This window comes from Penicillium oxalicum, chromosome II (genome assembly GCF_001723175.1).
Source record: "Penicillium oxalicum strain HP7-1 chromosome II, whole genome shotgun sequence".
Lineage (NCBI taxonomy): Eukaryota > Fungi > Ascomycota > Eurotiomycetes > Eurotiales > Aspergillaceae > Penicillium > Penicillium oxalicum.
In genome coordinates this window covers 2,349,508-2,376,089 of record NC_064651.1, presented here as the reverse complement: position 1 = coordinate 2,376,089, position 26,582 = coordinate 2,349,508, and the positions used below count along the sequence as shown (strand labels likewise).

Sequence of the window (26,582 nt, the reverse complement as noted above, 5' to 3'; positions counted from 1 at the left end):
TGTCCAATAGACATCTCTCGACACTTCGGGGTTGGTTTCGGGGATGGGAAATTCTGCGACGACCGGTTCTCAGGAAGGATATCCGCGTGAGCAGGGACAGAATACAAAAATAGTTGTCTCTTTGGATCTGACGAATTCATATTCAAGTAAAACTCGTAACTTTGAGACAATAGTGTCATATGCTCAGTCTCGTTCGTGTAAAGCGGCAGCATGCTCAGTCCCCCCATATGGCGATAGACGATACATGGCAGAATTGGAAGCCCACACTCATGGAGCCTCGGCGGTGACGGACCTTCGACAGGTGTGGGGCAGGAATCCTCTCAGAGCATTGCCGTTTATGCAGAGCAACCTACCTGCACCAGACTCGGACCTAAGAAGAACGTTGCATTGAATTCGCCAGACTTTGGCAATTCATTTCGAAATAAGCAGTGGATCGAAAGCCAATATTCGATTTTGAATCACGTCTGGCTTTGGAATCCATCATCGATTGCACGGCCACCTGCTGAGTCTCGCAGCAGGAGCCACGAACGTGTCACTCCTGATATCTCCTCTGTTCTGGCCGACCTGGCATCCTCCAGACTGCTGTCGCCGTTGAAGCCCATTCGGGATTATGGATACAGAGAAAGCAGTCTCCTATCTGAACGGCCTCCTTGGTCGGACCATGCGCATTCATGCGAGTGATGGCCGCATGTTTGTTGGTCTCTTCAAATGCACTGACGCTGTAAGCAGTATACCAATTCTGGCCTCGAACCTCTGTGATGCGGCTGAACTCTTGTACTAATTTCCATATTTACGCTTGATCTAGGAACGCAATATTATTCTTGCCAACTCGTTCGAATACCGCCTACCTAGCGCCTCCGCCGTTCAGGAAGCTGCCGCAAAAGAGACTGAATCATGGAATGAGACACAAGTGAAAGCTACCCGAGTCAAGGTTAACATGACGAGTCGTCTCATTGGCTTAATTGTGATCCCGGGTCATCACATCACGAAAATTGAGCTGGAATAAAGCTGCGGTCCAATTCCTTCCAGATACACACGTTGATCGGCAAGCTATTCGTGGGCACTGCGATGATACACACAAATGACTCGAATGAGCTGGCTTCAATGATATTGACCGAAATAGGTCATGCTGGTCTCTTGTCCGGTATCAAGCACGAATGCCTTATGCCCACGTCATGCCACAAGGAATTCAGCATGTGGGATTCGCGAGCAACATGCATTCATTGAAAGTTGTTCCATCTTGCTTCCATGCTGTCAGTCATAATCGCTCCCCTCAGTATTGGTTTCATCTTTTTACGAACAGACAACCACCTGCGCGTCAGAGCAAGATTCGACGCTTCTGTCGGACCCACCGACCGGGGAACCTCGGTTTTCTTGCCGACAACATCTATCTGCAACCTTGGCGTCTGCGCAGAGGTATTGGTGCATTGACACCATGACTCGCGTCTTCAAACCTATCTAGTTCTGTTGTCCTATCATTCTTCCTGCGAGGAAAAATCTAGGCTTCCATCGGCATTGTCTTTGGTTACTCGGGCGTTTGGGAACTCGACGCTGCACGTCCTTCTGCATCTCTCACTTGCCGCGTGAGCATATATTTCTCCTCGACGCATGACCATTCTCGGCTGGGCATCCTCGTGGACTGGAGCACCGCACTCTGCCGCCTCACAAAGCCGAGGGCTGAGCTTTCTGCACATCATCGTTCACTGGCCGAAGAGGTCCAAGGAAACACCCGTCGGTTTCCACAATTCATTTGTATTTTTTTTCTCTTAAACCGGTTCGTCTTGGGACATGGAATCCATGACAATGATCATTTTGGCTACTATTCGGCGAAATCTAAATTCGGCCTTTGTTGTGGATTGGGGATCCTCAATAAGTATTACAAGATGGCGGTGAGAACCTTCGGGTCCCTCCAATGTTGGATCTTTGCGCGAGACCAGTGGATATGCTTTTGGATTATCAAGACACGTAGGACTGTAATCATGGTACCCACTCCTGCTTCGCACTCATTGCTAGGCAGAGTGGAAACTGTGTTTCGGCCGTCACGATCGACCTGGATCACTATTCTGGAGGTCGATGCTGGCAGGGTACAGGCCTAGACTCTTATCCTCTTCCGGTCCGTTAATAATCCGGCAAACAGTGCTCAGCTCCATTCGGCCAGTGGGTGGAACCGTGACCCATTCAAGCACATGCAACCTCCATAGTCAGCACGCTCAGTGGTACGCCAACTGACCAGTAACCATAGCAGCCAAGGTCCTAGGCCAGTCTATCGCCCTCGGTACTGTGAGGTACCTTCCCACAGCTCAGCGGTGGCGGAATACCTTCTCCCTACATCTTACCACTTATCTTCCCCTCTTTCCTTTCCTCCTCTTCCAGAGGAACTTGAAAAAATCAAACACTTCGACTTCTCAGATTCCCATCTTCCGAATAGTTGACACCGACTGCCAGTCTGTGAGTGTGCTCTTACCCCGCCCTTGCATCGTTTGTGGCTCTGTCGGAGTTCTCTCCACGTCAAGTGGGATGCACATACTTGCCTGGCCCACGATCCCCAGACAAGATGACGCATTCTGCACCTTCCGCTCAACCTCCACAGCCCACCCCATTCCCAACTTCCCGCACTTCTCCCTTGCTTTTTTCTCTCCAGCTTCCACAGATTCTGTCAAAGGCTTAGGTCTGGTGGAGCTGAGCCCTGTCAATTTCCACTTCTTCGGTGCCTGATCGATCCGTTCCCGTTGGGCATAGACTAACGACTAACTGCGGGTACAGGAGCTCCCTGTTCGTGCAGCTTCGGAGCCGATCTTTTGATCTTGTGTCTCCTTTCCAACCCGGCCGTATCCCACGTCTTCGAGCCCCAGCGTGAGGACGCTCACTGATCGCCAATTTGCCTCAACTGAAAGCGACTCGCCTCTAGCCCCTCACCCCCGGAACTGCTCGACCGCCTGTCATTTCTAGATTCTTGACGCCCGCGCCGTCCGTGACCCTCGAAGTCTCCTCCATTTCGCCCGCTCTTGGCGAGCGAACACTGCTGCCACAGTCGCATTTACCTGCGAAAGGCTGCATCAAGCTTTGGGAATTCACCCTCTCCACCGCCTTTGTGTGGGGTTGGAAGGTTAATCTTGTGATTGGAATATCGCACCCTCATCGCGCGTGTGAGCCAAGACATTCCAGCCGTTTTTCAAAAGATTTCCTTTGCCGCGGTACTTGAGATATTCTTGAACCGGTGCGACTAGTCCACCGCCACATTACTTGCTCTTGGCAACCATTCAGCCTTGTAGCAATGGGTCAATCACATTCCAAGGGGAGCAGCGGCTCAGGCGATGCCTTGCAGTCATACCCGTCCTTTTCAAAATCTGACACGAAGGAGTCCCTCCGCTCGTTCCGTGGCTCTATTCGCTCGAAAATCCCAGGCGCACGCGATAGCCCTCGTGCCTCATCAACCGCCCTGTCCCGGACCGAAAGCCAGGGAGATAAGTCTGATGTTGGATCGGTCAAGTCAGCCCCCAGTCGCCCTGGATCAGCCTCGGGCTTTTCTTCCCCGGGCTCCGAAAGTGTCTCGCGCACTGGCTCACCGGAGCCACCACCATCACCTTCTCTGTCCAGCAGTCTCAAGCGCGGCCACAAGGATGTGAACGCGATGCAGCAGAGTGGTGAGGTAGACAATGTCTCCGACAATCCTCCTACAGGCGGTCCCCCCAGCGGAACGGTGGCGAAGGTCGGGGAGTCGATTCTCGTCAGGCGCGAGAATCAACTAAATCCCATTCTTGATTTCATCCTCAACCCCCCACCAGAGCATTCCGGGTCCCCGGGAATGGGAATGGGTGCGTTGAAGTCCATCGATCTGGACGATATGATCTCCCGACTGTTGGACGCAGGCTACTCGACCAAAGTGACCAAAACTGTCTGCTTAAAGAACGCCGAAATTACAGCTATCTGCTCAGCTGCTCGGGAGCTCCTCCTTTCGCAGCCGGCTTTGCTGGAGCTATCGGCCCCTGTCAAGATTGTCGGTGATGTCCATGGCCAGTATACCGATTTGATACGCCTGTTCGAAATGTGTGGTTTCCCACCAGCCTCCAACTACCTTTTCCTTGGTGACTACGTCGATCGCGGCAAACAGAGTCTGGAGACGATCCTTCTGCTGCTCTGCTACAAACTCAAGTACCCGGAGAATTTCTTTTTGCTTCGTGGAAATCATGAGTGCGCCAACGTGACACGTGTGTATGGTTTCTATGACGAGTGCAAACGTCGTTGCAACATCAAGATCTGGAAGGGCTTCATTGATACCTTCAACTGTCTGCCCATCGCTGCTATTGTGGCTGGTAAAATCTTCTGCGTGCATGGTGGTCTATCGCCCAGTCTGTCCCACATGGACGATATTCGTGGCATTGCCCGGCCCACCGACGTTCCTGACTACGGGTTGCTGAACGATTTGTTGTGGAGTGATCCGGCTGACATGGAGGAAGACTGGGAGCCCAACGAGCGTGGCGTTAGCTACTGTTTTGGCAAGAAAGTGATCATGAACTTCTTGCAGCGCCACGACTTTGACCTTGTCTGCCGTGCTCACATGGTTGTCGAAGATGGCTACGAGTTCTATCAGGATCGAATTTTGGTGACGGTCTTTTCTGCACCCAACGTGAGTTCTCCCATTGAACTGCTGATGTAAGCTCAGAAAGCGCATCCGTTGCTAACGTTTTGATGCTATCCGGCAGTACTGTGGCGAATTTGACAACTGGGGAGCCATCATGTCTGTTTCGAGTGAGCTGCTCTGCAGTTTCGAACTTCTGAAGCCTCTAGATTCGACTGCTTTTAAGAATCATATCAAAAAGGGCCGCAACAAGCGCAACAGCATGCTCAATAGTCCTGTAAGGCGCCCATTGCCCCTCTTCCTCGTATCACTTCTCCGTGTCAAGTGGTCCTCACTCTGTCGAACAACTTTTACACGGATTTCATCCACATCTGTGTTTGTTCATTGTCCGCTTACTGATATATTTTATTTACGATTCTAGCCCGCATTGCCGTCCGCACAGAGCTTTTAAACTCGCTGGTGATGATCCGAGGTCTCAACCTTGGAAATCGGTCAGAATTGGTCCTCGCCTTTGGCGCAAATTATATCTACTTCGCCCACCTTCCATCAAAGCTCGATGCTTGCTTCCCATTGACGGGAGCGCTCTCTCTCAGCTTTCTCGCTGGGTCATGGCTCCAGGTCGGCGCAGGGGCTCCATGAGCTCCTGCTTAAACCCGCGACTGCGACTTTCTCCCATGGCCCTTCGTGCCATACCTGAACCAGCGAAAGAGGAAACGCATTCCTGCTTTTGGTGGCGAAGAATCACTAAACAGCCCAACTTTACCCGCACCTTCAAAGCGCCAGCGCCTTCTCATCCCGCGACTTTTCTCTGTATTAGGTGAAGGATCTGGGGTTTGATTGCTCCTGCGAGCTGAAAAATGGACCGGAAATGAGCGGGGGACGGGGCCTTCACCTCTTTTTAAGGTGCATGCGTGCCAGCCACCGACAGCACCAAGGCCTTCAGGACATGGCGAATCACTATTCCTTACTTCTGTCAGTCGAAGTTTGACGCCATTATGTGTACATTATCTCTTCTTTCTTTCCACGTACTTAGCTGCTATTGCCTGGCGGCGATGATCTTGGATGGGGTGTAGGGAGCATTGTGAACTCTTGGCAATCTAGCCACCGCCCTTGATCGCGTTGCTTTAACTGCAAGCAGAGCTTCCGTAAGTAGATTACAATAAGAACGACTCGTCTTTCCCGGAAAGTTTACTTCTTGATTTCCTACACTGATAAAGGGCCGTAATATCGTCACTATCGCCAGTGGAGGCAACTCAGTCATGGGAGGAACAGCCTCGAAGCCGCCCTGTTCGATTGTGCCTTCCAATGCAGCCTGATCCGCGTCTGGAATCGGAGATATGTACATTGCTTACTCAACCTCATTCAATGTAAGTTCTGCTCTCCTTTCACCGTTCACTAACACTTGCCGCAATCAGCAGGGTGGATTTGGATCACCGTTGCATTAGTAGGCCCCTGTTCTCCTCCCAAAAGATTCGACACCCAGTATGTCCCCAGTGGTCCGTCCACCATTCACCAAAGCTATCCTGCACCTCCTCTTCATCGACTTTGGCAACTCTCTCATCTCTCTTCAAAGCACAGAGTGCACAAGGATGAGTCGCCTTGATGGCACCGTGATCAGCGCGAGCTGTAAAGACTCTCAGCGCTGTGGGATTAGGCACAGCAGGAATAGGTTTGAGGCCGACGGACTGGACCACAGCGTTGAAAACCGAAGCGCGTTCACGCCACAGGGCGAGGAGGTCGACAGCGTCTTGCTCCTCTTTGACATTTTCATGCTTGTTGACGGCGTTGAGCTTCATGCCGCCTGATTTTCCGGCGCGGGCGGGCCCGATTCGCATGCTCTGCGCCAAGATGGTGTCGCGCTTCCAGCGATAGGTGCGGCCTGCGATGATCCGGGCTGCTGAGTGCAAGGTGTTTTGGATCTTTGCGGCGGCGTGTTCTCGTTGCGAGGCTGGGCGGGCTTGGGCGGTTTGGGCTTCTTTGGCGATTGTGCTCAGAAGCGAAAGGAGGTGTTCAAGTAGGATAGACGGTGGTGGGATGTTGGTAGGGCGGACAGTCGAGCTGGAAGCTGCTGAGGTTGGGGTAGAAGTCCGCATGGACGGTGTTGAAGTTGTTACGGTGGTTGTTCGTGAAGATTGTGCCTGCCTGGGGGTAGAGGCTGAATGCACTTGCGGACGTTTTGGCTCTGGCTCATCGTTGAAGTCGGCCCAGTCCTCGAATGAGTCCTCATCCCAGTTTGCAGCTTGTGACTTGGATTCTTTGGCCGACTGAGGCTTCGAAACATTTCTGGACTGGACAGCGGATGCCTTTGTTGTCGGTGAAGGTAGTTTCTTTGAAGGGCTGGCTTGCACATATGACCGATTTGCATTGGGCTCAAAGGAGCGTGCAGGAGCAGGAGCGCCGTCCGTGAAGTCATCCCACTCCATAATTGAGTCCTTCTCAGTCAAGGATGACTTTGTGGGAGCTTCAGATGGATTGGACTGAACGGGCTGAGCTTCAGTGAAATCCCCCCAGTCTCCAAATGAATCGTCATTCCACCCCGACTGAGAGGACGGATCGTTGGGTGGAGATGGTACTGGCACGTCTGAAGTCACAATCGAGTCTGATATTGACAACTCTCCGAGTAAGTCGACGGCCCCAGAAATGTGCTGGCTGGCGGGGGTCTGCGCTTCTGAGCCTGTGTTCAAATGCGCCAGCTGATGCGGTTGAGTGGCACTGGTCTCTGGACCCGCAAATTCACCCCATTCGTCATCATCAGAGCTGCCAGCCGGTGTATCCTCGGCAGCATCAAATAACACATCACTGTCATGCGGCGGGGGAAGGTTGAACACAGCAGGCTGAGGCCGGGTGACTGCCTGCCGTATGGCCGCTGGAGGACGATGAATCGATGGTGATTCAACCCTCCGGTCATACGGCTGGGTAGGTGCCGCGGCCTGAATAGGAACTTTTGAGGCTATACCGAAAAAGAAGTCCCCTGATTGATCTACCCCATCTATGAGGGAGCGTGACACCGGCCGCGCTGTTTGCGTTGGGCCGCCGGAGCTTTGCGCAGCGCCCGAGGCCTGACCGAACTCGGCCCACAAGTCTGCAGACATGGAAGCTTCAGGATGACGGCAAGTTGAAAGCAGCCATGAGGGTCCTATCCGGCTAAATCTCTAGTCACTGTGCTCGGGGGGTCCAACGGATCTCCACCTAGCGATGAAATCATCGGGTCGCTCGGTCCCCGAGAGTAAGCGATAGCTGGGGGTGATAAGAGCTTGTCGTAACGAAAAAGTTGCTCTTCGGAGTCACTTTGGAGGATGTCCTACGGAGCTAAGGTTAGAAGCTGTGCGGGATTACATGATCGCGACTTGCCGCGCCCCTCATCACGCGCGGAAGTCGGAACTACGACATCATCCCTCTTTGCGTTGCTTCCACACCGCTTGGCTCAGGAAATGAGAACACTCGAAGAGACCCGGTAGGTAATGTGAATGTGTTAATATCACCGAGCCAAGGTAGCCTGAGAAACTTCTCGAGGAAAATAAGCTTACTGATTCTATACCCATCCAGAAAGAGATGGGAGGTTCTGTTTCCTGGCCATGACACCAACGCGGACCTGCGGGCCGCGTTAGATGCTGAGCAGGGAGGGACACTTTGCGCTGACGGGCTCAGGTCAATTGTTTGGAAGGTCAGCTTGTCTCTGGTCCAGACCAGTCACTTATGTTGAGAACTTCAAATTCACATTGTGTAGAGATTCCTTATTTTCGATCATGTCGAGCGCGAGAATTGGTCCCGCAAGCTCGCCGAATCGCGCGATGCCTACACTGCCATGCGCGCCCATTTTCTCAAGTACATCGAACATCCAGATGACCTTGAATCAACCGTTGACCCCTTGGCGGATGATGAGCAGGTATGCCGGTGTTCTCGTTGACATATCCGTCGAACTTCCCAGAGGGTGCTTGTCACTGAACCAAGTCTGACCTCACCTCTTGCGCTACTCCTAGTCCCCTTGGCAGACGCTGCGGAATGACGAAAAACTGCGGGCTGAGATCGTCCAAGATGTCGACCGCTGTCTGCAGGAAAACTTTTTCTTTCAAGAGCCATCTACGAAGCAGAAATTGACCGACATTCTCTTTGTCTACTCCAAGCTGAACCCCGACGTGGGCTACAGGCAAGGTATGCATGAACTGCTGGCTCCGATTGTGTGGGTTATGGATCGAGACTCGCTCGAGCGTTCATCCCCTCGAAGCATCGAGGACGATCTCATGCAGGATCTTCTTGACTCTCGATTCGTCGAGCATGACTCCTTTACACTCTTTCTTTCCGTCATGCATACGGCTCGGGTATTCTATGAACACGGAGAAACGAAATCAACGAATGGTCAGGTTGACGTGATACCGATTGTGAGCCGATGTCAATACCTCCACCAAGAGGCGCTGTCGGTTATCGACCACGAACTCGCAGAACACCTGCGTGCTGTGGACGTGCTTCCGCAAATCTTTCTGACGTGAGTACACCGGAGGTCTTGCACAATGAGCGCTTTTGCTGATCAGCCCCATAGTCGTTGGATGAGGCTACTATTTGGGAGGGAGTTTTCCTTCGAAGAGGTTCTTGAGATGTGGGACTTGCTTTTTGCTCATGGTCTTCGATCCGAGTTGGTAGATTTCACGTGTATTGCAATGCTGCTGCGCATCCGTTGGCAGTGTAAGTGCTCTTGATCCAATTTCCGAATGAGGTGTGTCTGTTCAAAAGGGTGGCCCTGACCGCATCGATGCAGTACTCGATGCCGATTACTCGGGCGCACTGTCGATCCTGTTACGCTACCCGTCTCCAGAGCCACACTCACCGCAAGCATTTGTGCAAGATGCCCTCTACCTGGAACAAAATCCCACAGCTGAACGGGGCGGCTTCCTTATTGCCAAGTATTCCGGTAGGCCACCCGAGTCCCCTCTGACCCACAGTCGCTCCCTTGTCCGGCCGGCCATGACGTCCAGGCTCTGGGAGGAATTCAAACGGCGCAGTGAGAGCACCTCCCCAATTTCTGCTTCGGCACGAAATAGCCCGAAGAGCCTTGAGACCCTGTTGCAGGACGTTTCTCAAGGTATCCAGCGGCGCACCGAGGCCTGGGGAGTGGCCAAAGCAGTCCGTGGGGCTGTAACGGAGGCACGGAGGAATATGCCGACTATGAATTACGACGCCGCTTCTCGGCTGGGTGCTACACGTTCTGAACCGTCAAGCACGGCGGCGCAAGAATCAACGACCGCCGAGCTTGGATTACAGACCAGGTTGGATCGTCTGCAAGAAAGGAATCAAGAACTGGCAAGCACTTTGAGCGAAGCGCTTAAAGATCTTCGTGAGCAATTGGGCAGTCGTGATGACTCTGGTGCTTCCCCGAATGAGTCGGTCAAAGGCGCTCTTGATCGAATCGAGTCCGTGAAAAAATGCCTCGCGGACTCGATCGTGCCAGCGGCAGCAAGCGCCAATAGTAACGCCCCCCGTCCGGATGTTGCTCGATCCGACTCGCCTCAGTCACCGGCACCGGTCACAGATCCAGCCCACCCTCCCAAATCCCCGAGTGTTTCTGAGCCATTGCCTCGATCTCCACCTGTCGTGAATATGCCCAATCTCAGTACCGGACGGGCGACCAAGAGACCTGATGCACAAACCGATGGACTCGTGAGCTCAGGTCGGGAAAGGCCACGATCCGTCGTTCGACCATCGCTGTCGGACGCTGGGTTTTCATGGATGTTAGGAGGCAACCGGACTCTTTCCACTTTCGTCAGTCCGGCCTCGGTACCTCCGGAGCAAACACGACACCATGACCACCCTCGGGGTAGAAATGGGCCTCTCTTCAAGAATCATGCCGATGACACCCCCAAGACCGCGGAAGCCGACCGTGATGAACTTGCTCTGCACAATTTATCCGGCTCCAGAGGTCCGCTATGAGATGGACTTTGCATGTATGGAAAGCATGGATGGTCATCTGTTTTTAGTTCTACGACATGGTGGATAGATCTTTGTGTGAATAGAGTATGTCTTTCCTTTTGGGTTTCATGAATTGCGGCGTTCTGGGTTGGGTGCGATGCCTCGAAGGCTACTCATGCGCGTAGGGGTGAATCCTGTTCCTCGTGGACTCCTGGTCTCACTTGTTCTGTATTTTGCGGTGCAACCTGCCTCTGGTCCCTCAGTCTGGGCTTTTCTTGATGGCACTCCAATCTTATCAATCGCAACGCGGCATCAACTGACGGCGGCCAGAATTCGCTTATCAGTGAGCCCGATCTCCTGCGACGGTGCCCAAAACATTATGGTGGGGCATTTCTGAAAGTGACCATGTCCAAGGCGGATGGGTTGGCCTGGCCAAGATGTCCGCATCACGTACATGAGTAGTCGTGTGGATCGAATGCAAGTCTGTGGGTGACCCCGGACTCGGGGGGGGGGGGGGGGGGGGGGGGGGGTGATCCGATCCAGGGTACTGATACATCTGTGAGCTTAGTAGAAGGTAAGTAGGTCAGTAGTAGTACTTTTGATTGATCAGTATGTCATCAAGAGCGACTTGATGCTCCTCCGGCCGAATGATGATGGCATCTCGAGTCCCCAAGAGGTCGGGCCTCGGTCTATTGGGAGGACCTAGCGTGGAAATGATGCGAATCAAGGCAGTTGAGAACGGTTACAGAATCGGTGCCTGTTGAGTGCGAATTGAACCCTGTATTGACTCTCCATGTACGAAGCTGGGTAAGGTAGTACTACTCCTCCTCCTACTTCTACGACTACTGTACCTGTCGAATGCCGGTGGATTCGTTCCAGTACCTCCTCCCCGCCGAGACCGAGACACGTGCTGTTTAGGGCAACGTTTCTTTGGAGTGTAGGTTCGATGGAACACTCGCAGGTACATGACTGTACGTCGTCGACGTTGTGTTTACATCTGGGAAGTTGGGTCATTCCCCGTACTTCCCGCCCAGCCCACGTACTCGACGCTCCAGTGGAGGGAGAGTCCATGCACCATAACAAACCCACTTCGTCTCCAGAGATCTCTACTTCTCTCCGATGGGAAAAGGTCTCTCTCCATTCTGGGGATTTCCTCATCATCCTTCACCAACCCATTGCCTAATTGAATCATTGATACTCAAGTTCCTCTGCACTGCTTTCCACGCTTACCATTACATCACCTCCGCCCGCGTCTTGCCTCTGCACCCCTCCTCTCTCTCTCCTGTCAACTAGGCCGCGCCTGTTCTCCCCACTAAAAACCCTCTTCCCCCCCCCGCCACTCGTCTCATTTGCTCCGTACCTTTTCCTCAATTGAACTCGGCCGTTCCTCATTCCTGGTGTTCACCAACCCAACTAAGCCTTCCCCCCCCCTCAACACCCTTGCGCGTGTGCCTTGCCCCGTGACGCCACTTATGCCGGGCACGTTGCGAGGCAGCTGCCCTCATTAACCTCCCGGTCGCAGCCCGCTGACTCGAGCGAATGACCGTTCCGCTTTTTCACCCTCCGTTCTATGTCGCACTCGAGTTCGACACATCCATTTGCAGACTTCTTCTCCGTCGTGCCCACCCTGATCCTGGTCAATAGCGAGGACCAAGGCGGACGAAGCCAAGTGCAACTTCTTCGCCCTTCACTCTCAAAAGAATGGGTCCAGCGTTCAACCCCGATGGTAAGTCGGCCATGGCCACATGCTTTTCTCCCATACCCGTCCCGTCCGTGCTGGGGATTCACATGCGACGGCCGCTGTCATCCGGCCATCCCTCTCTCCCCCCCCCTTCCTCGAGAAACGGATTTGGCTGGTCAACAGCCAAGCAATATATCATGTTGCTTGCAGGTTGGCCGGGCGGTTGAATCAGCCCGTCGGAGTTACGGAGGATGACCACCTTGCACCGCAAGAAGAAACGGTCACACCTGACATCTACATGTCGCGAGAGCGGGAGAGGAGCTCGCAAGATCGCTTCATAGGATCCCGGGATCACGATCATTTGAGAATCACATCTGTAATGTCGTCAAGTGTGCTCGCATTCTACAGGAGACGATCCGGTCCCATCCTCTAGATGATCCATACACGGGGAGGGGCGGCGCGTCAAGAAGCATTTATTCAGGCTCAGGAGGGAGGAATACTGATCCGGTTGTTCTTCTTTCAGGTGATCCGAGTCCTCTATCGTCTCCCTTGGGACCCCTCTCGGAGTCGCCCGAGTCTGACTCGGGTCTCCACAAACTATCCTTGCAGATCGATCGGCCTTTTAGAGGCTCGGTAGAGAGCTTGTCCTCGGGATATGAAACCCTTCCCAGGTCTGCCATCAACTCTTTCTCCACTGCCAATCAAGCCAGGGAATGTGCAGAAACTAACGAGCGTGTTTCATCACGATAGATCCCCGCTCTTCGAAGGTGATCATGGACTTGGCCCGTCTGGCTTAGATCGCATCCGCCAGCAACCGTCGCGCGTTCTCACACTTCCCAATTTGTCGACCTCGTCCCTCTCTCCGATGGCGACCTCAACGACCCGTCCCACCCCCCTGTCTCGCTCGGGCTCATCATCCCGCACACATACTGGCCATCTGACACCGGGCCAGGCTTACGGCGACCTGGAGGACTTGCACCGGTTTCCTCTGGAATCTCTGCACTCATTCTCTTTTGCCCAACACTCAGAAGAGCTCTTGCACAGCCGACAGAACATCCTCAAGCGGTCGATCGATTTCATGCGTGACCGGATGGGCTGGGCGGCCAGCAATCCGGCAATCGCAAGTGCGCAAGCCAATATGAGTGGCGACGCAGATGTGCAGGGTATGATGGACCTCTTGACCCGATCGCACGTCCTGGAGGAGCAGAATGCGGCGATGGCCCGGGGACCGCCCACTGGACCGGCGGATGTGTATGGCGACAATATCTTCGACAAGGCATTCCTGGAACGTGGTCCGTCCGCTACCAACTCCCGTGGAGGCTCTCACGATTCTTCCCATCTCTCGGATCGCCAGACAACACCCGACCCTCACTCACACCTGAGTTCGGTCCCGATGGATCGTTTGCCGCACTCCCGGAAAGACCTCTACTCGGCACCGTCTTCCAGACGCGTAAGCTTGAAACGTACATACACGGACCTCAATGTCGCCTCACTCAAAAACAAGCTGATGGACACCCTAGCTCAACCATATGCCTCGACGGACGCCGGCCATTCCATGGCGTCTTCGACAGCCGGATTAGGGATTCCCATGCCCTCGGCCTTACACACCCATAGCAGCAAATGGACGCCCGTCTCGCAGGCTGTCTTCCGGACGGAAGCCAAAGCGCCCTGGACCATTCTCGCCGCCAACGACCTCTCCTGCTTGATCTTCGGGGTCACCCAGTCCGAGGTCCGGCGACTTAGTATCCTAGAAGTTGTACAGCATGAGCACCGGCAGTGGCTGGAGACGAAGCTTCGGGACCCTAGTACTGATGCTGCAGCCCGCACGCCCCTTCAGCCCGAGCGACCTAATATACGTGCGGTGAATCCCAAATTCCGAGGTCTCGGAAACGGCGTCACAGCCCAGTTACTCAGTAAACCTTCTTCCCGTGAAAAGTCTCGACGGGCTCAGACCGACGACGGCTATGGGTCTAGCACCCGCAACAATCGCAACAACAACAACCATACGGCGCACAAGTCCCGGGGTGTGCTGCTGTGTGGAGATGTCGTACCCATTCTGAAGCGTAATGGCACCAAGGGATCGGCGAGCGTTTGGGTCATGGAAAAGCGCGGCGGCCTCATTTGGGTTGTGGAGGAGATTACGGAGAATACCGCGTCGGTCCGTCTGGATGGGCAATGGAATGTCATCGAGGCCAAGGGCGACACCGACAAGATTTGGGGCCCACAAGTAGTGAAGAAGGGTCAGCACGTTACCGAATTGCTTCCTCGCCTACCCTCCGAATGTCTCGATACTCCGCCGGAGAAAGGCTTTGATCAAATCGTCGCCCTGAAGCACTTCGCAGCCCGCACCGCCGCCGGAGTATGCATTCCCGTGACCGTTGGGCGACTGGATGGTAGTCGGACCCTGCAGGTCTCGAGCTTCCCCCACGTTGCAGGGATGATGGTACTTTCCTCCACGACGCTCAAGGTTATCAGCTCCAATTCTGTCTTCTCCGCCGCTCTGTTTGGTCAAGATCGACCTGAAGGTCGTCACATCACAGAACTGGTCCCTGGATTCGATGAAATCTTAGACGTCCTTACCGAGGAGGACGATGTTCCGTTGGTGGATGGCATCGTGGTCCCCGAGCACAGTTTCCGCCGAGCGCGCACGCTCTTGATCCTCCGCGAAGGCAAGGCGAATGCCGCGTTCGTTTTCACCGAGCCCAGCGGCTTACTGGCCAAGCATCGCGACGGATCTACGATCGTCGTCGATGTTCAGTTGCGCGTGGTCAAGAGCAGCACTTTCTTCTCCAAGGAGCAAGTTGAGAGACTCGGAGAGCGCTCCAGTGATTCGGAAGACAGTGACGACACCATCGCCGTGACTGAGCTGGTATATGCCCTGTGGATTACTTATTCACGACAGATTCATGCCGCGGACCCGGCCGCCAATCTGTCCCCTTCGATGCTCCCCACGTTGAGTCCCTCGGCCGATCGTCCTTCTCCATCGGGGCAAGCTGATCCTTCTTCGGAGCGGTCGTCCTCCAGTGTGAACGGCAACCCCACTGCGGGAAATCTCAAGCCCGGGGTTGAGGTCCAATCACCCAGTTCGACCCTAAGTCAACAACTCAGCGAGGCGGCTTCTGAGCCCCTGACTGACCGGCCTGTCCAGCCGGTGGCGGAGATCCACGCCAACAACGCTAAAAAAGAGATTCCTCAGAAGCGAACCATCAACGATTACGTGATCCTGGAGGAGATGGGACAAGGGGCCTATGGCCAAGTGAAGCTGGCCCGTCTCAAGAAGCAGCCGAACCAGAAGATGGTCTTGAAATACGTGACCAAGAAACGGATTCTGGTAGATACGTGGACTCGTGATCGACGACTCGGTACCGTGCCGCTAGAGATTCACGTCCTCGATTTCCTCCGACGGGACGGGTATCGACATCCCAACGTTGTGGAGATGCAGGGCTTCTTTGAGGACGACGTCAATTACTACATCGAGATGCTTCCGCACGGGCTCCCCGGCATGGATCTGTTCGACTATATTGAGCTCAAGAATCACATGGATGAATCGGAGTGTCGCAATATTTTCAAGCAGGTCTCGAGTGCGATTCACCATCTGCACACGAAAGCGTTGGTTGTCCACCGTGACATCAAGGATGAGAATGTGGTCATGGATGGCGAGGGCCGGATCAAGTTGATTGACTTTGGTAGCGCGGCCTACATCAAAAACGGGCCCTTTGATGTCTTTGTGGGTACCATTGGTAAGTTGGGTCCCTCGTTGCCCTTGTCTTTGTCGGGCATCTTTTCTGAAACGCAACTCACCTGTTTGGTATTTTCTCCTAGACTACGCCGCCCCCGAAGTTCTTCAAGGCAAGTCCTATCGTGGCAAAGAACAGGATATCTGGGCGCTGGGTATCCTGCTATACACGGTGGTCTATAAGGAGAATCCCTTTTACAACGTCGATGAAATTCTGGACCACCCGCTTCGGATTCCTTTCTTGCCATTTTCCGAGGCCTGCATCGATCTGGTTCGCAAGATGCTGGATCGCGACGTGGACAATCGATTGACCATCACGGAGGTGCTTGAACACCCGTGGCTGACGGCAGAGGACTGCGCCGGATAGCTCCCCTATTTTTGTGTGTTCCCGTGGGAATGGGTCCTCTGGTTGATTTATTTTTCTATCATCTCTCCCTCTCCCTCTTGAGTTACATCCTCATGTTCTTCCCCCTCACTCCTCTTCTTCCATCCTTTCCAATCCCTCCTCCCTCTCTAATGACCCGGAAAAAGAAAAATACGATACCCCACGACGTTTTCAATGGCTTTGCGTGACGAGTGACATGAGAGGCCGATGCATTTGGGGGCAATGAGCCGGGGAGGCTGAGACCGCCTGTTGCGATATTGACCCCCTTTCCAGTCTCAGCTCTCCTGTGCGGCGGATGATCTGCGATGTTCTTCTTCCGGCGTGGTTGGGGGGCCCCAGTCGGAATGCACCAGCGTTGATTCAATTGTGATCTTCGTGTGAATGTAGTGCCCCCATTGGGGGCGAGGCGCATTGCCCATCTGTCGTAGTCATCGACGGGGGTTACAAGCGACCGGCAACTGTGGTGCTGCCTATCAAGGTCGAGTCCACGGCTTGTCCTTTTGTGACGCAAATGGATCCTTGGATGGTTCACTCCGTATCTTGTGGAAACCCCTTCTTGACGATTGTTTAGATGGTGTCCCCCCCTCACGTTCCTCTCGGTTGGGAAGCCGATCACAATAGTGCCTAGCATCAATTGTACATGAATTCCAGCCTCACGGTTGCCACTGGTCATCTTCTGTATCCTCCTCTCCATTGCATTGTAGTCACTACACACCCACCGGACTTTTAGTACCTTGGACATGATGAACGGACTGGGGACGTGCATTGACTCGTTTTTGTGTTTTTGTTTTTTGTTTTTTGTTTGTTCGCCCCCATTCAATCCTTTCTCTCTGTCTTCCTCTCTCCCTCTCTCCTTCTCGCGGGGTAAACCTCCGGGGACCACTCCGGCACCACATGGTTCGTCCTATTCTAGAATTCCGTACCATCCCCACGCTCCATCTCCCCCCTCTTTCCCAAGGGACCCAGCTAGATCTCTTTTATCCCTAGCGGCCCCCATCCTTGGCCAAACTAGTCTAGCGCGTGGAAAGGGAAGGGAGATTCGGGTGTCGACTGGTGGGACCTCTTCGATCCTCCCGTCCCGAGAGGATCCTACGAATCGGAGGAGTGAGGTGCCTTGCCTGGACTGGGCTCTCAGTTGAGTCGCGGGTTAGGTCCAGATCACGTTTAAGTGGAAAGGTTCAAGTAAGTGGACAGCAAAGGCTGAGAGTGCTACTCCGGATTGACATCTGTGTTGTTGATTGTTGATCGGGTGTGCACTACATGTATTGCATTTCTCTTGCAGAGAAAGGCCCCAGGGCGGGCAGTAGGTAGGGAGGACCTTTTCGGCGCTAGGACTGGGACTCGACATGGCTACATATAGTGCCTAAGATATGTGTATCCACACCTTGATCCTACAAGATCTGTACAGTGTCAGTACAGGATCCCTACACACTCGTACGCTCTGTAATCTCAGCTGCAGCACACTGGAATTATATGTAGTTTTGTAGCTTTCTACCAGTGATGGACGGGAGTCGATCCATGCCCGTTGGCCACCATTTCTCATGCCGTTGAAACAATGTCATTCCCGAGGCACCGACGGTGGAAGTTCTAGAAAAATGCACACACATACCATCTATTAAAAATAAAAATAAAAAATCACCATAGGTTTCCTATTTTATGTTCGACTGTATCAGTGTCTACCTGAAGTTGTGGAGTTGGAACATCGGGACTCCGTGGGAGTCGGACGCTTATTGGATCGCCTCTGCGGGCTCTTACTTCCGCCTGATCCACTGGGCTCGACACACGCACACCACTTGATGGACCAATTGGATATAAGGAGGAGGAGGAGTCCAACCGCAGTCAGTGTTCAATCACAAAATGTTATTGTTGGTGTTGGTGTATGGTGATTACTGCGCGTCGCGACACCCGCCGCCCCACGTTTGCCCCGCTCCACAGAAAAGTCAACTGCGACTTGGGGAGTGGGCATGGGGAATATTTCGTATAGATGTTTTGGTGTCGGTTTTTGTGTTTGGGGGGAGGGTTTGTTTCTTGACGTTTGGTTTTGAGTGTGTACATAAATTTGCAGTACTATAGTCCCGCTTGCTCGACAGAGGTGCTTACAAGAGCCCGCGCGCCTATCACAGTCTCCAGGCGAGTGTCGAGTGCCCCACGGAGAGTCTGACCATCTCTCGCTCTGCGGTTTCAATCTTGCACTACAACTGGTCCGTCGGAGCCCCCCTCCCCTGGCATCCAGCGTCAAGCGCGAAGCCCCAAGCACCGCAGCTGGAGCCCCCCGGCGTACTAGTGAAATCGGCTCAGGACAGATCCAATCCCTGGAGAGGGCGGTAAAGGATAACTGTGGACACTGGACAGTCATGTCGCAACATCCATCAGATTTTCCAGGTACCCTCCGGTCAACTCAACTCCATATCGACTGTCAAGTCTGTGCTCTCCATCTCCATCTCTCTCTTCCCCTCTTCTACTTACCAATTCAACTTCAATGATCCTTGTCTCGTCCTCTGGACCACGCGATCTGGCTCTGTGTGGGTTCCTGCCCCCATCAGCGAATCATCATCGATCTGCTAAATGGGCTCGTGAGTGCTGTCTCGCTCGGACGTCCTGTCAGTTGATGAAATGAGGGTTTGTTGGGGAGTCGCGTGGACAGGACCCGTCCCCTGAGTGGGTGGATAAGCGGGCAAGTCCGGAGAATTGAAGAGAGATATCAGAATTTACTGGATATCTGTACAGTACATATGTATATGTGTGTACTCCAGAGTCGGCCTCATAGGGCACAGTAGTAAGAGTACTCACTGGAGAGAGAGAGAGAGCGAGAGAGTCGCTGCCGCCAGAGTCAAGTCACGACAGTCAGTCTCACTGACCAGTCGGTGGAGTTATAGTGGGGCATGGTCGGATGGTGGATCCGAGCCAGGCAAGGCTCCGTTCAATGGAGCGAATCACCTTACAGTGTGACTGGTGCAATACTGCAGTGTACACATGTACTCGTGGAGAGTGGAGTCTGCCCACAGTGGATACTTGAAGTCACTGGATTGCGTGAGGTATCCGGAGATGGTCAACAAATGTATCGCATTGTAATGATGGCAGTGGACGACTCGATCGTACAGCCTCACATCCTGGCGCAACCCTTTTTTTTTACTAGTTTTTTTTTCTCAAAAAAAAAACAAAAGAAGAAAACACGATACCTATCATCAAATGATCCATCTGTTCACATGTTCAGCACTCCTCGACCAAGGACTATCTGGTCAACCATTGCACATTCCGGGCGGAGACTGCTCCATCGGTCTGCCCACTCCGCTCCATTTTGCCACGCAGAGCCCCTGTTGGACAGTAGACAAGACACTTTCTGTCAGTCCACCGGGCACACGAGTGCCGACGGCTCACGGTGAGCACGGTGAGCAGGGCGCCCTGGTACAAAGTACATGCCTCCTCCGACAGGCCACAGTACTTTTTCAATGTACTCACTACTCCGAGCGTTGTCTCGGTCTCGCCCACCTCATGGGCGGTCTCGTCTCACATTTCCGGGCTTATCGCACTCCACTAGAGTCGCCTCCCCTCCAGGCGGCTGCTGACCCTCCGAGGGGCTGTGGTTTTTGTATGCAAGAGTGTTTTTTTTTTCTTTTTTCTTTTTGTACCTCTTCTCGGGGCAGCCTCAAAACTAATTCATCTCCCACCTTTCTGTCACAGCCAACATTCTTTGGAGACGCTCTGGTCGAATATCTCTGTCGAGTGTTGACGGGTAGGAGTACCTCCAGCAGTCCGGGAGTATCCAACATCCACAAGTATACAGTACCTCTCGTCGGCATTTTCGGCCTGCGCAGTGCGCCGGCTGAAGGCCCACCGGTCTGACTCGGCAAGTCCCATGGTTGATGGGCCATAGTGCCCCCCGAGAAAGGAAAGAATAAAGTCTCAACGGCCCTACGCTGGACTGGCTCCAAAATCCACAGCTCTTGTTCCCCCACACGAGTCCGGTCGCTTCTCGTCCTCGTCTTCCTCGTCGACCCGGGTTGGCCGACTCTCCTCTCCTCCTCTTCTCGCCTTCTTCTTCTCGTTGGTTGCGCTTGTGATCTCGACATCCAGTTGCGAGGCTCGTCCGTCACTTTCAGCTCTTCCAGTATGCTGTAGAGGCCCTTGTTGGAGTGCGCCGGCTCGACTTCCTGGGGTTTCCAGTCCGTTTCTTGCTCACCTTACGCCCTCACAATTCGATCCCTCGTTCCGGTCGTGGGGAGGTACTCTTGAGAGAGTCGACCGTCCATCCAGTTCGGATTTTTTTCTCCCCTGATCTACGCCCCCTCAAAAACGCCTCAAATCTGATCCTCGATCTCGCATTTGCCCCGACCCTCCGTCGTCACCACCCCAATGGCCACTTCAATCCCCGACGAGATTCTCCCTTCGCCTGGAGCCTCGCCGGCCAGTCCGGCCTCCTCCAGCGGGCAAATTCCTCTCGATCAACCCCCCAAACTCAAGGGTCGCCAGAGGTTGTTGCAGAATCTCCAACGGATGTCGTCGAGTCCCACGCTAACCCGCCGTGGCCGATCGGCGTCGACGGGGTATCGGCGGGACCACAAGGCGTCCTTATCGTGCGTCTCGTTATCGAGTGCCGCCCACTCGCCCTGCTGGGCCAACGGCAGCACTTCACAACTCTATGGAGGACTTCATCCCGGACCACCCACTCCAGGGTCGATCGGTCCGCTAGAAGAGGTGGAAGATGACAATGCCCGCATCCGTCTCGTCGGCACCGCTTCGTCGGCGTCGCGCAGCGTTCCGGTGCCTCTGGAGTTTCGGCCCATCTCCCCCAGCAGTGCCACCCCGGCCGAGGAGACCGCCGATCATGCCACACCAACCATCACGTCCCAACCCATCTTGCCGGACACCGTTCCGTCACGCACGATTGACTTTTGGGGGGATATGCCACGGGAACTCCAGGTGCAGATCCTGCGGTATCTGACCCCCCGTGAAGTCGTGCGCTGCTCGATCGTGTCAAAACGGTGGCATGAGATGTGCTTCGATGGTCAATTGTGGAGCAGACTGGATGCCTCCGAATACTACTCGAAGATCCCCGGCGAGACTCTAGTCAAACTCATCACCTCGGGCGGTCCCTTTATGCGCGACCTGAATCTGCGAGGCTGCATCCAGCTCAAGAACAAGTGGTCCACCCATGGCGAGCGCATGTCGGACGCATGCCGCAATTTGATCAATCTGTCGCTTAAAGACTCGGTCATCGACAAGCCATCCCTGAACTATTTCCTCATGCGCAATCCTCGCCTGGAGTACATTAATGTCTCGGGACTCAAGAGTGTGACCAACTCGGCAATGAAGATCATCGCTCAGTCGTGTCCACAGCTTGAATCCCTCGACGTGTCGTGGTGCAACAACGTCACGACGCAGGGACTCCTCCGTGTGGCTCAGTCCTGTGACCGGCTCAAGGATCTACGCGCGAGCAACATTCGCGGTTTCAACGAGGACAGCGTGGCGCGGGCCTTGTTTGAACAAAACACCCTGGAACGCCTCATCATCAGTCGCACGGACTTGACCGATGACACCCTCAAGGTCCTGATGCATGGCGTGGACCCCGCCGTCGATGTCCTCACGGACCGACCGATCGTTCCGCCCCGGCGACTGAAGCATTTGGACTTGCACCGCTGTGCCGACATTACCGACCGCGGCCTCAAGAGCCTGGCCTTCAACGTCCCTGACTTGGAAGGCCTGCAGGTCTCACAATGTCCCGAACTGACGGACGACTCGATCATCGACGTGGTTCGAACCACCCCTCGACTCTCCCACCTCGAGTTGGAAGACCTCGACAGTCTCACCAACAACGTGTTGGTCGAGTTGGCCAAGTCTCCCGCCGCCGAGTGCCTGGAGCATCTCAACATCAGCTATTGTGAAAGTCTCGGCGACCCGGGCATGCTGCAAGTGATGAAACACTGTGCGAAACTTCGTTCCGTGGAAATGGACAACACTCGCGTCTCCGATCTCACTCTGATGGAAGCCAGCTTCCGAGTCCGGAAACGTGGCTACGGCGAGGAAATCCCACAGATCGGCTTACGACTGGTGATCTTTGACTGCGCCAATGTCACCTGGGCCGGCGTCAAGGAAGTTCTCTCAAGCAATGCTTACATTCCCCGTGCGCGAAAGGCTGCCCAGAAGCCGGTCGTGACGGTCGCTGCGGCAGGCTCCGACACCGATTCCGTCACGACCCCTCCCTGCGCGACGCCCACCTCGACCCCATCTTCACCACCCGTGTATCCCTCCGAGATCATCTATCTCAAGAGCTTCTACGGCTGGCAACCCACAGTGGAGGAGCATACGAAACGTGTGCTCCGCGGTGATCTCAACGCAGCAAGTCGTCTTGATCGCAAATGGGCCGATTACATGATGGCCACCGAGGAAGCCGGCGCGACTGGGGCCGGGGCACGCCGTAGACGCCGACGCGCTCGCGAGGCCGAAAGACTCTACAACGCCGACGGAGATGACGAGGATAGTTACGGCGTGGGGGGAGTCACGGCCATCGGCGGCCGACGTCGTCGTGCCCAAAGCGGTGGCTGCACCGTGATGTAAGGGCTCTCCGAGAGACTCTCACGAGCTGAGATTCTACGAAAGCAACCGGATCTTGCTGAACATCACACGCTTATATTCTCTCCTCCTCGATGAGGGAACCATCAAAACGCCGGGTTGCCAACGGGCAAAGGAGCTGACCTGGATGTCACCAGCCTGTTTGACCCGTTTCCCGCCCCCTCCCTTTCCGAGTTTCATCTCTCTCCCTTTTTACATACCATAAACCACTATCTTGAGCAGCAAGCTGCTCTCTTCATCTCTTTTCAGGTCATATTTTTGACCCTACCTTGGGCCTCATCGGAAAGATCTGGCCATTCTGTGCTCTCGAGATTGTTGTTCGCTGCACTGAACTATCAAAACTTGACTAGCACCGCATATTTTTGGCGTCGTAGCTGGCCGATGCCTTTCATTCTGCATCCTGGTGAATTTTTACTTCTCTTTCTTTCAGCTTCTCGTTTACTTTGTCTCTTGGCGTTCTGTGCCTTGGAGCTAGATGTGATCCTTTCCTTTTTTGGCTGGCTCCTATACTCTGGTTTGGGTCTGTGGCCCCGGTGGATCGGCACTTTCCCTTCCCATCTTTTGTCTCTTCTTCTGTTGATGGAGACTCTGCCACCTGACTTGATGTCTTTTGTTTGACATTCAATTTGTGTTTGTTGACGAAATTGTCGCTCGGCTTCACAATGAATTACAATCTTCATCTTGATCAACATCAGCCTCTCTCGATATCGACACTAAGTCATAAAACCATGAGATGCATGGGTGTTTGGATGCATCTTGAAGTAAAATTTAGGTCCTTTTCTACACCCTCGGGCACTCATCAACCATAGGCATGACCAGATAAGCGAGATTTACAGATAGGGTTGCTTTGCTTTAAGAGACGGTGGGGTGGAGTAGTAGACCCGAGCTCCCTGTTCTTGTCACTCGAAATCGACGGATTGATGTCATATTTGAATTGCAAATGGAGGACTGTACCACCGCAGGACCGCGCATGAAAAACGCCATAGCCCTCAAGAGGGTGTAGAATCGCTCGAATAACTCATATTTCAAAATCTGCTATCATTGTTCCCGTAAATGCGACGTAAATGTTAGTGCATTTGAAAGAACAACTCCCCCCCCTTCCAGGCTCCATTCTAGTTCGCGTGTTGCTTTTGGCAAAATAGGATAAATTGTTGCGTAAATATGTTGTATCGTCGTTGTCATTTTCTTGTCGTGCTTTTTCTTCTTTCGATTCAACCTTCGATGATGAATGGAGACTATGGAAGTGTGGAGTCCTGGGTGATTCACAACATACTTGTACTAATCAGCAAATTTGTCAATATCTTGATCGAAATTGCCTTGCTTTCCAGCGCAATCAGTGGACTCGTCTGGGTTAGCGTCGTGCTTCTCGACCATGGAACTTTCTTCCTCGTCGCCGAGACCATCTTCATCCTCTTCATCGTCTCTGTATGCAGAGCCTCCAATTAACCGGTTGAAATATTCGATTTGCTCGAGCTCACTCTGCTCTGAGCTCGGTGAGGTAGGGTTCAACAGCGCGGAGATCCTCAAGACATGGCCTGGTTCGACGGCGGCAGCGACGCGAAGAGCTTCGACGGCGGAGTCTTCGATTGCACCCTGAATCAGAGCCTCTTCCAAAGCCTGTTCTTCATTCATGTCACTGGAGATGAGTATCTCACTGCTTGTTTGATTGCTGTTTTCATTGTCACTGGAACCAGGTGTCTGGGTGTTCCTGGTACTGAGGGTGGTTACCATCTGGGTCAGACGTCCGGCGGCAACGTCGGCATTGAAGGATTGGGTTCTTTCTTGATTCTTGGTGGTGGTGGTAATAGCTGTGGTCTCGGACTTGGTGGTTTCAATGTTGGTCGAGATCTGTTCGGTTTTGATGGGAGGCTCCTGTTTGATGGTAGTCTTGTCAGTTCCAGTGGGGGTGAAGACTTTGCCAGCATGGTCGTTTCTCTTGTGTGCGCGCTCTGGATTTTCGATAGCGGCGTCAAAAGAAGTGCTGGCCTTGCGCTTCTTGGTTAAATGCTTCATCGTCCGACTCTCATCTTGAGCGCTTGGTTCATTCGTCGGACAGATGGGGAATTGACCATCGTCGCTTTCCACTCGACTCATCTCTCCCGTAGCATCGCCAATGACTTTTCCATGCTGTCTCTCGTTCGACAGTTCATGCTTGATTCCAAAAGCGGCCGGGTTCGATTGATTAGAATAGGGACTTCGCAGTGACTTATCGTAGTCAAAGTTCGTGACGCCGCATTGAAGCAGCCACCGCTTCCCTACTTCCACACCCTTTCCGTGCATGGAGTCTGGTCCACAGCGCACATGATACCCATCCAAACGACAGATAGGGAACAAGACGTATCCGCCGGATTGAGTCTCAGGCACGATGGACAAATCATTATGAGCCATGGAGACCACGTCCCGAGCTGACTCGGCCTTTTCCCACCTTCTCTCAACATCCTTTGCACACAATGGCTTATGAACTCTCATCTGACGCTCAACGGTGCGTTGTAGACGAACCGCAGAGCCCGGTGCAACAACCGGTCCAATTGTCCACATGGAATACGCCATCATGATTCTGTGAAGTCTCGGGTTCAAAAGCCACCCGATCCATTTGGCATGTTCACGACCACAGAGAATGTAATAGCCCTTGAAGACGGGGAAGAATGGCAATCCGTGAGCCCAGTTAAGTGGCGAGACCCCGGACGGTACTCGCTTCTCGCGAATATCTCCACGGTCATTGAAGTCATACGGATACTTGAGTGTCCGCTCACTGGCCTTCAAAAACTTGGTCGCCATGTAGACAAGCTCATCGCTAAGACGGGTGAACTTTGGAGGCCAGATGATCTTCTGCTTTGCGTCAAAAGTGATTCGGGTGGCCAATTTCAGGTTCGCTCTGTCAGGGATTGAAATGGGTTCGCGTTCCGGCCCCTGTCTGTCTTCTGAGGGGTTCCAAAGTGCGTCCGGGTGGTTTTGTTCGTGTGAGGCGAGAAGGTCAAGACAGTACTTGCGTCGCTGGAGGATTTCATTGAGATAAGTTGTCTGCTCGGCCAGGGTGCAGGCCATCAGACCGTCCTTGATTTTGGGCATTGCTTTTTTTTACCCGGATTGGGGGTTGTCTGCGGTGGGATGTGTGTGTTGAAGAAGTTTCCTAAGTGGGATTGCCTCGATCAAGCCTCGAAGTAGAAGCCGGTAATTGTTCGAGCAAATTCGACGTCGACACAAGACTTGACTGCGAGTATGAGGGGATGCTTTCACCCGGGTTTTGCAGGGTACTTTAGGGACTTCAGGCTCAAGATACCGAAGAAAATAGTAGTCAGAGACTTGAAGACTTTGTATGTCTTGAGTAGCATAGAAAGCAAGAAAAGACTGATGCGCAGGCTTGAGTGTGGGTAGGAAGAAGAGCCCAGACTGTCGAATCACTCTGAGATGGAGAAGAGGAAGAGACGGACTGTGTTTTGGCGTGGCTCTTTTGATGTAGATTGTGATTACGGGGACCCAATCACGACTGAAGAGTTGTGTGTTGAGCAAACTTTTTTGGCAGTGCAATGTTTGTTTGAGAGTCTTGAAAACACCCTGGAGTCAACCAGCCTCGCGCCAGGCCGGAGGAGCATGTTGTTACAGGGAAGGCCAGCAAAGAAAAGCGCGATGGAGCAGTTAGAGGAAATGTCAGTACATAGATGAGGGGAATCATCTCACGTCGAACTCACGTTACTTGTTGTCGAGCACTCCTTAGTGAATTCTATATCAT

General features: G+C 53.5%; 9 protein-coding genes across 9 annotated transcripts; 6 read left to right on the top strand and 3 right to left on the bottom strand.

Moving 5' to 3' along the window:
* Positions 1-610: 610 nt before the first annotated feature.
* POX_b02714 (uncharacterized protein) lies at positions 611-1,006 on the top strand (the record flags this gene model as incomplete). Its single annotated transcript, XM_050111625.1, has 2 exons — positions 611-721; positions 806-1,006. 2 exons carry the CDS (start codon positions 611-613, stop codon positions 1,004-1,006), a joined length of 312 nt encoding a protein of 103 aa, XP_049971971.1.
* A 2,268-nt stretch (positions 1,007-3,274) lies between these two features.
* On the top strand, positions 3,275-5,030 carry POX_b02713 (Serine/threonine-protein phosphatase PP-Z; the record flags this gene model as incomplete). The annotated part of the gene is made up of 3 exons (XM_050111624.1): positions 3,275-4,627; positions 4,704-4,856; positions 5,001-5,030. The coding sequence occupies 3 exons, from the start codon at positions 3,275-3,277 to the stop codon at positions 5,028-5,030; spliced, it is 1,536 nt and encodes a 511-aa protein (XP_049971970.1).
* Positions 5,031-6,009: 979 nt separating this feature from the next.
* Positions 6,010-7,671, bottom strand: POX_b02712 (uncharacterized protein; the record flags this gene model as incomplete). Its single annotated transcript, XM_050111623.1, has 1 exon — positions 6,010-7,671. One exon carries the CDS (start codon positions 7,669-7,671, stop codon positions 6,010-6,012), a length of 1,662 nt encoding a protein of 553 aa, XP_049971969.1.
* Positions 7,672-8,010: 339 nt separating this feature from the next.
* POX_b02711 (uncharacterized protein) lies at positions 8,011-10,501 on the top strand (the record flags this gene model as incomplete). The annotated part of the gene is made up of 6 exons (XM_050111622.1): positions 8,011-8,033; positions 8,126-8,243; positions 8,307-8,465; positions 8,560-9,062; positions 9,117-9,259; positions 9,333-10,501. 6 exons carry the CDS (start codon positions 8,011-8,013, stop codon positions 10,499-10,501), a joined length of 2,115 nt encoding a protein of 704 aa, XP_049971968.1.
* Positions 10,502-12,225: 1,724 nt separating this feature from the next.
* Positions 12,226-16,264, top strand: POX_b02710 (uncharacterized protein; the record flags this gene model as incomplete). The annotated part of the gene is made up of 4 exons (XM_050111621.1): positions 12,226-12,550; positions 12,685-12,832; positions 12,912-15,901; positions 15,984-16,264. 4 exons carry the CDS (start codon positions 12,226-12,228, stop codon positions 16,262-16,264), a joined length of 3,744 nt encoding a protein of 1,247 aa, XP_049971967.1.
* Positions 16,265-19,471: 3,207 nt separating this feature from the next.
* POX_b02709 (uncharacterized protein) lies at positions 19,472-20,125 on the top strand (the record flags this gene model as incomplete). Its single annotated transcript, XM_050111620.1, has 2 exons — positions 19,472-19,687; positions 19,964-20,125. 2 exons carry the CDS (start codon positions 19,472-19,474, stop codon positions 20,123-20,125), a joined length of 378 nt encoding a protein of 125 aa, XP_049971966.1.
* Positions 20,126-20,635: 510 nt separating this feature from the next.
* POX_b02708 (uncharacterized protein) lies at positions 20,636-22,837 on the top strand (the record flags this gene model as incomplete). The annotated part of the gene is made up of 1 exon (XM_050111619.1): positions 20,636-22,837. The coding sequence occupies one exon, from the start codon at positions 20,636-20,638 to the stop codon at positions 22,835-22,837; it is 2,202 nt and encodes a 733-aa protein (XP_049971965.1).
* Positions 22,838-23,187: 350 nt separating this feature from the next.
* POX_b02707 (uncharacterized protein) lies at positions 23,188-23,532 on the bottom strand (the record flags this gene model as incomplete). The annotated part of the gene is made up of 1 exon (XM_050111618.1): positions 23,188-23,532. The coding sequence occupies one exon, from the start codon at positions 23,530-23,532 to the stop codon at positions 23,188-23,190; it is 345 nt and encodes a 114-aa protein (XP_049971964.1).
* A 598-nt stretch (positions 23,533-24,130) lies between these two features.
* POX_b02706 (uncharacterized protein) lies at positions 24,131-25,921 on the bottom strand (the record flags this gene model as incomplete). The annotated part of the gene is made up of 1 exon (XM_050111617.1): positions 24,131-25,921. One exon carries the CDS (start codon positions 25,919-25,921, stop codon positions 24,131-24,133), a length of 1,791 nt encoding a protein of 596 aa, XP_049971963.1.
* Between the last annotated feature and the right edge of the window lie 661 nt (positions 25,922-26,582).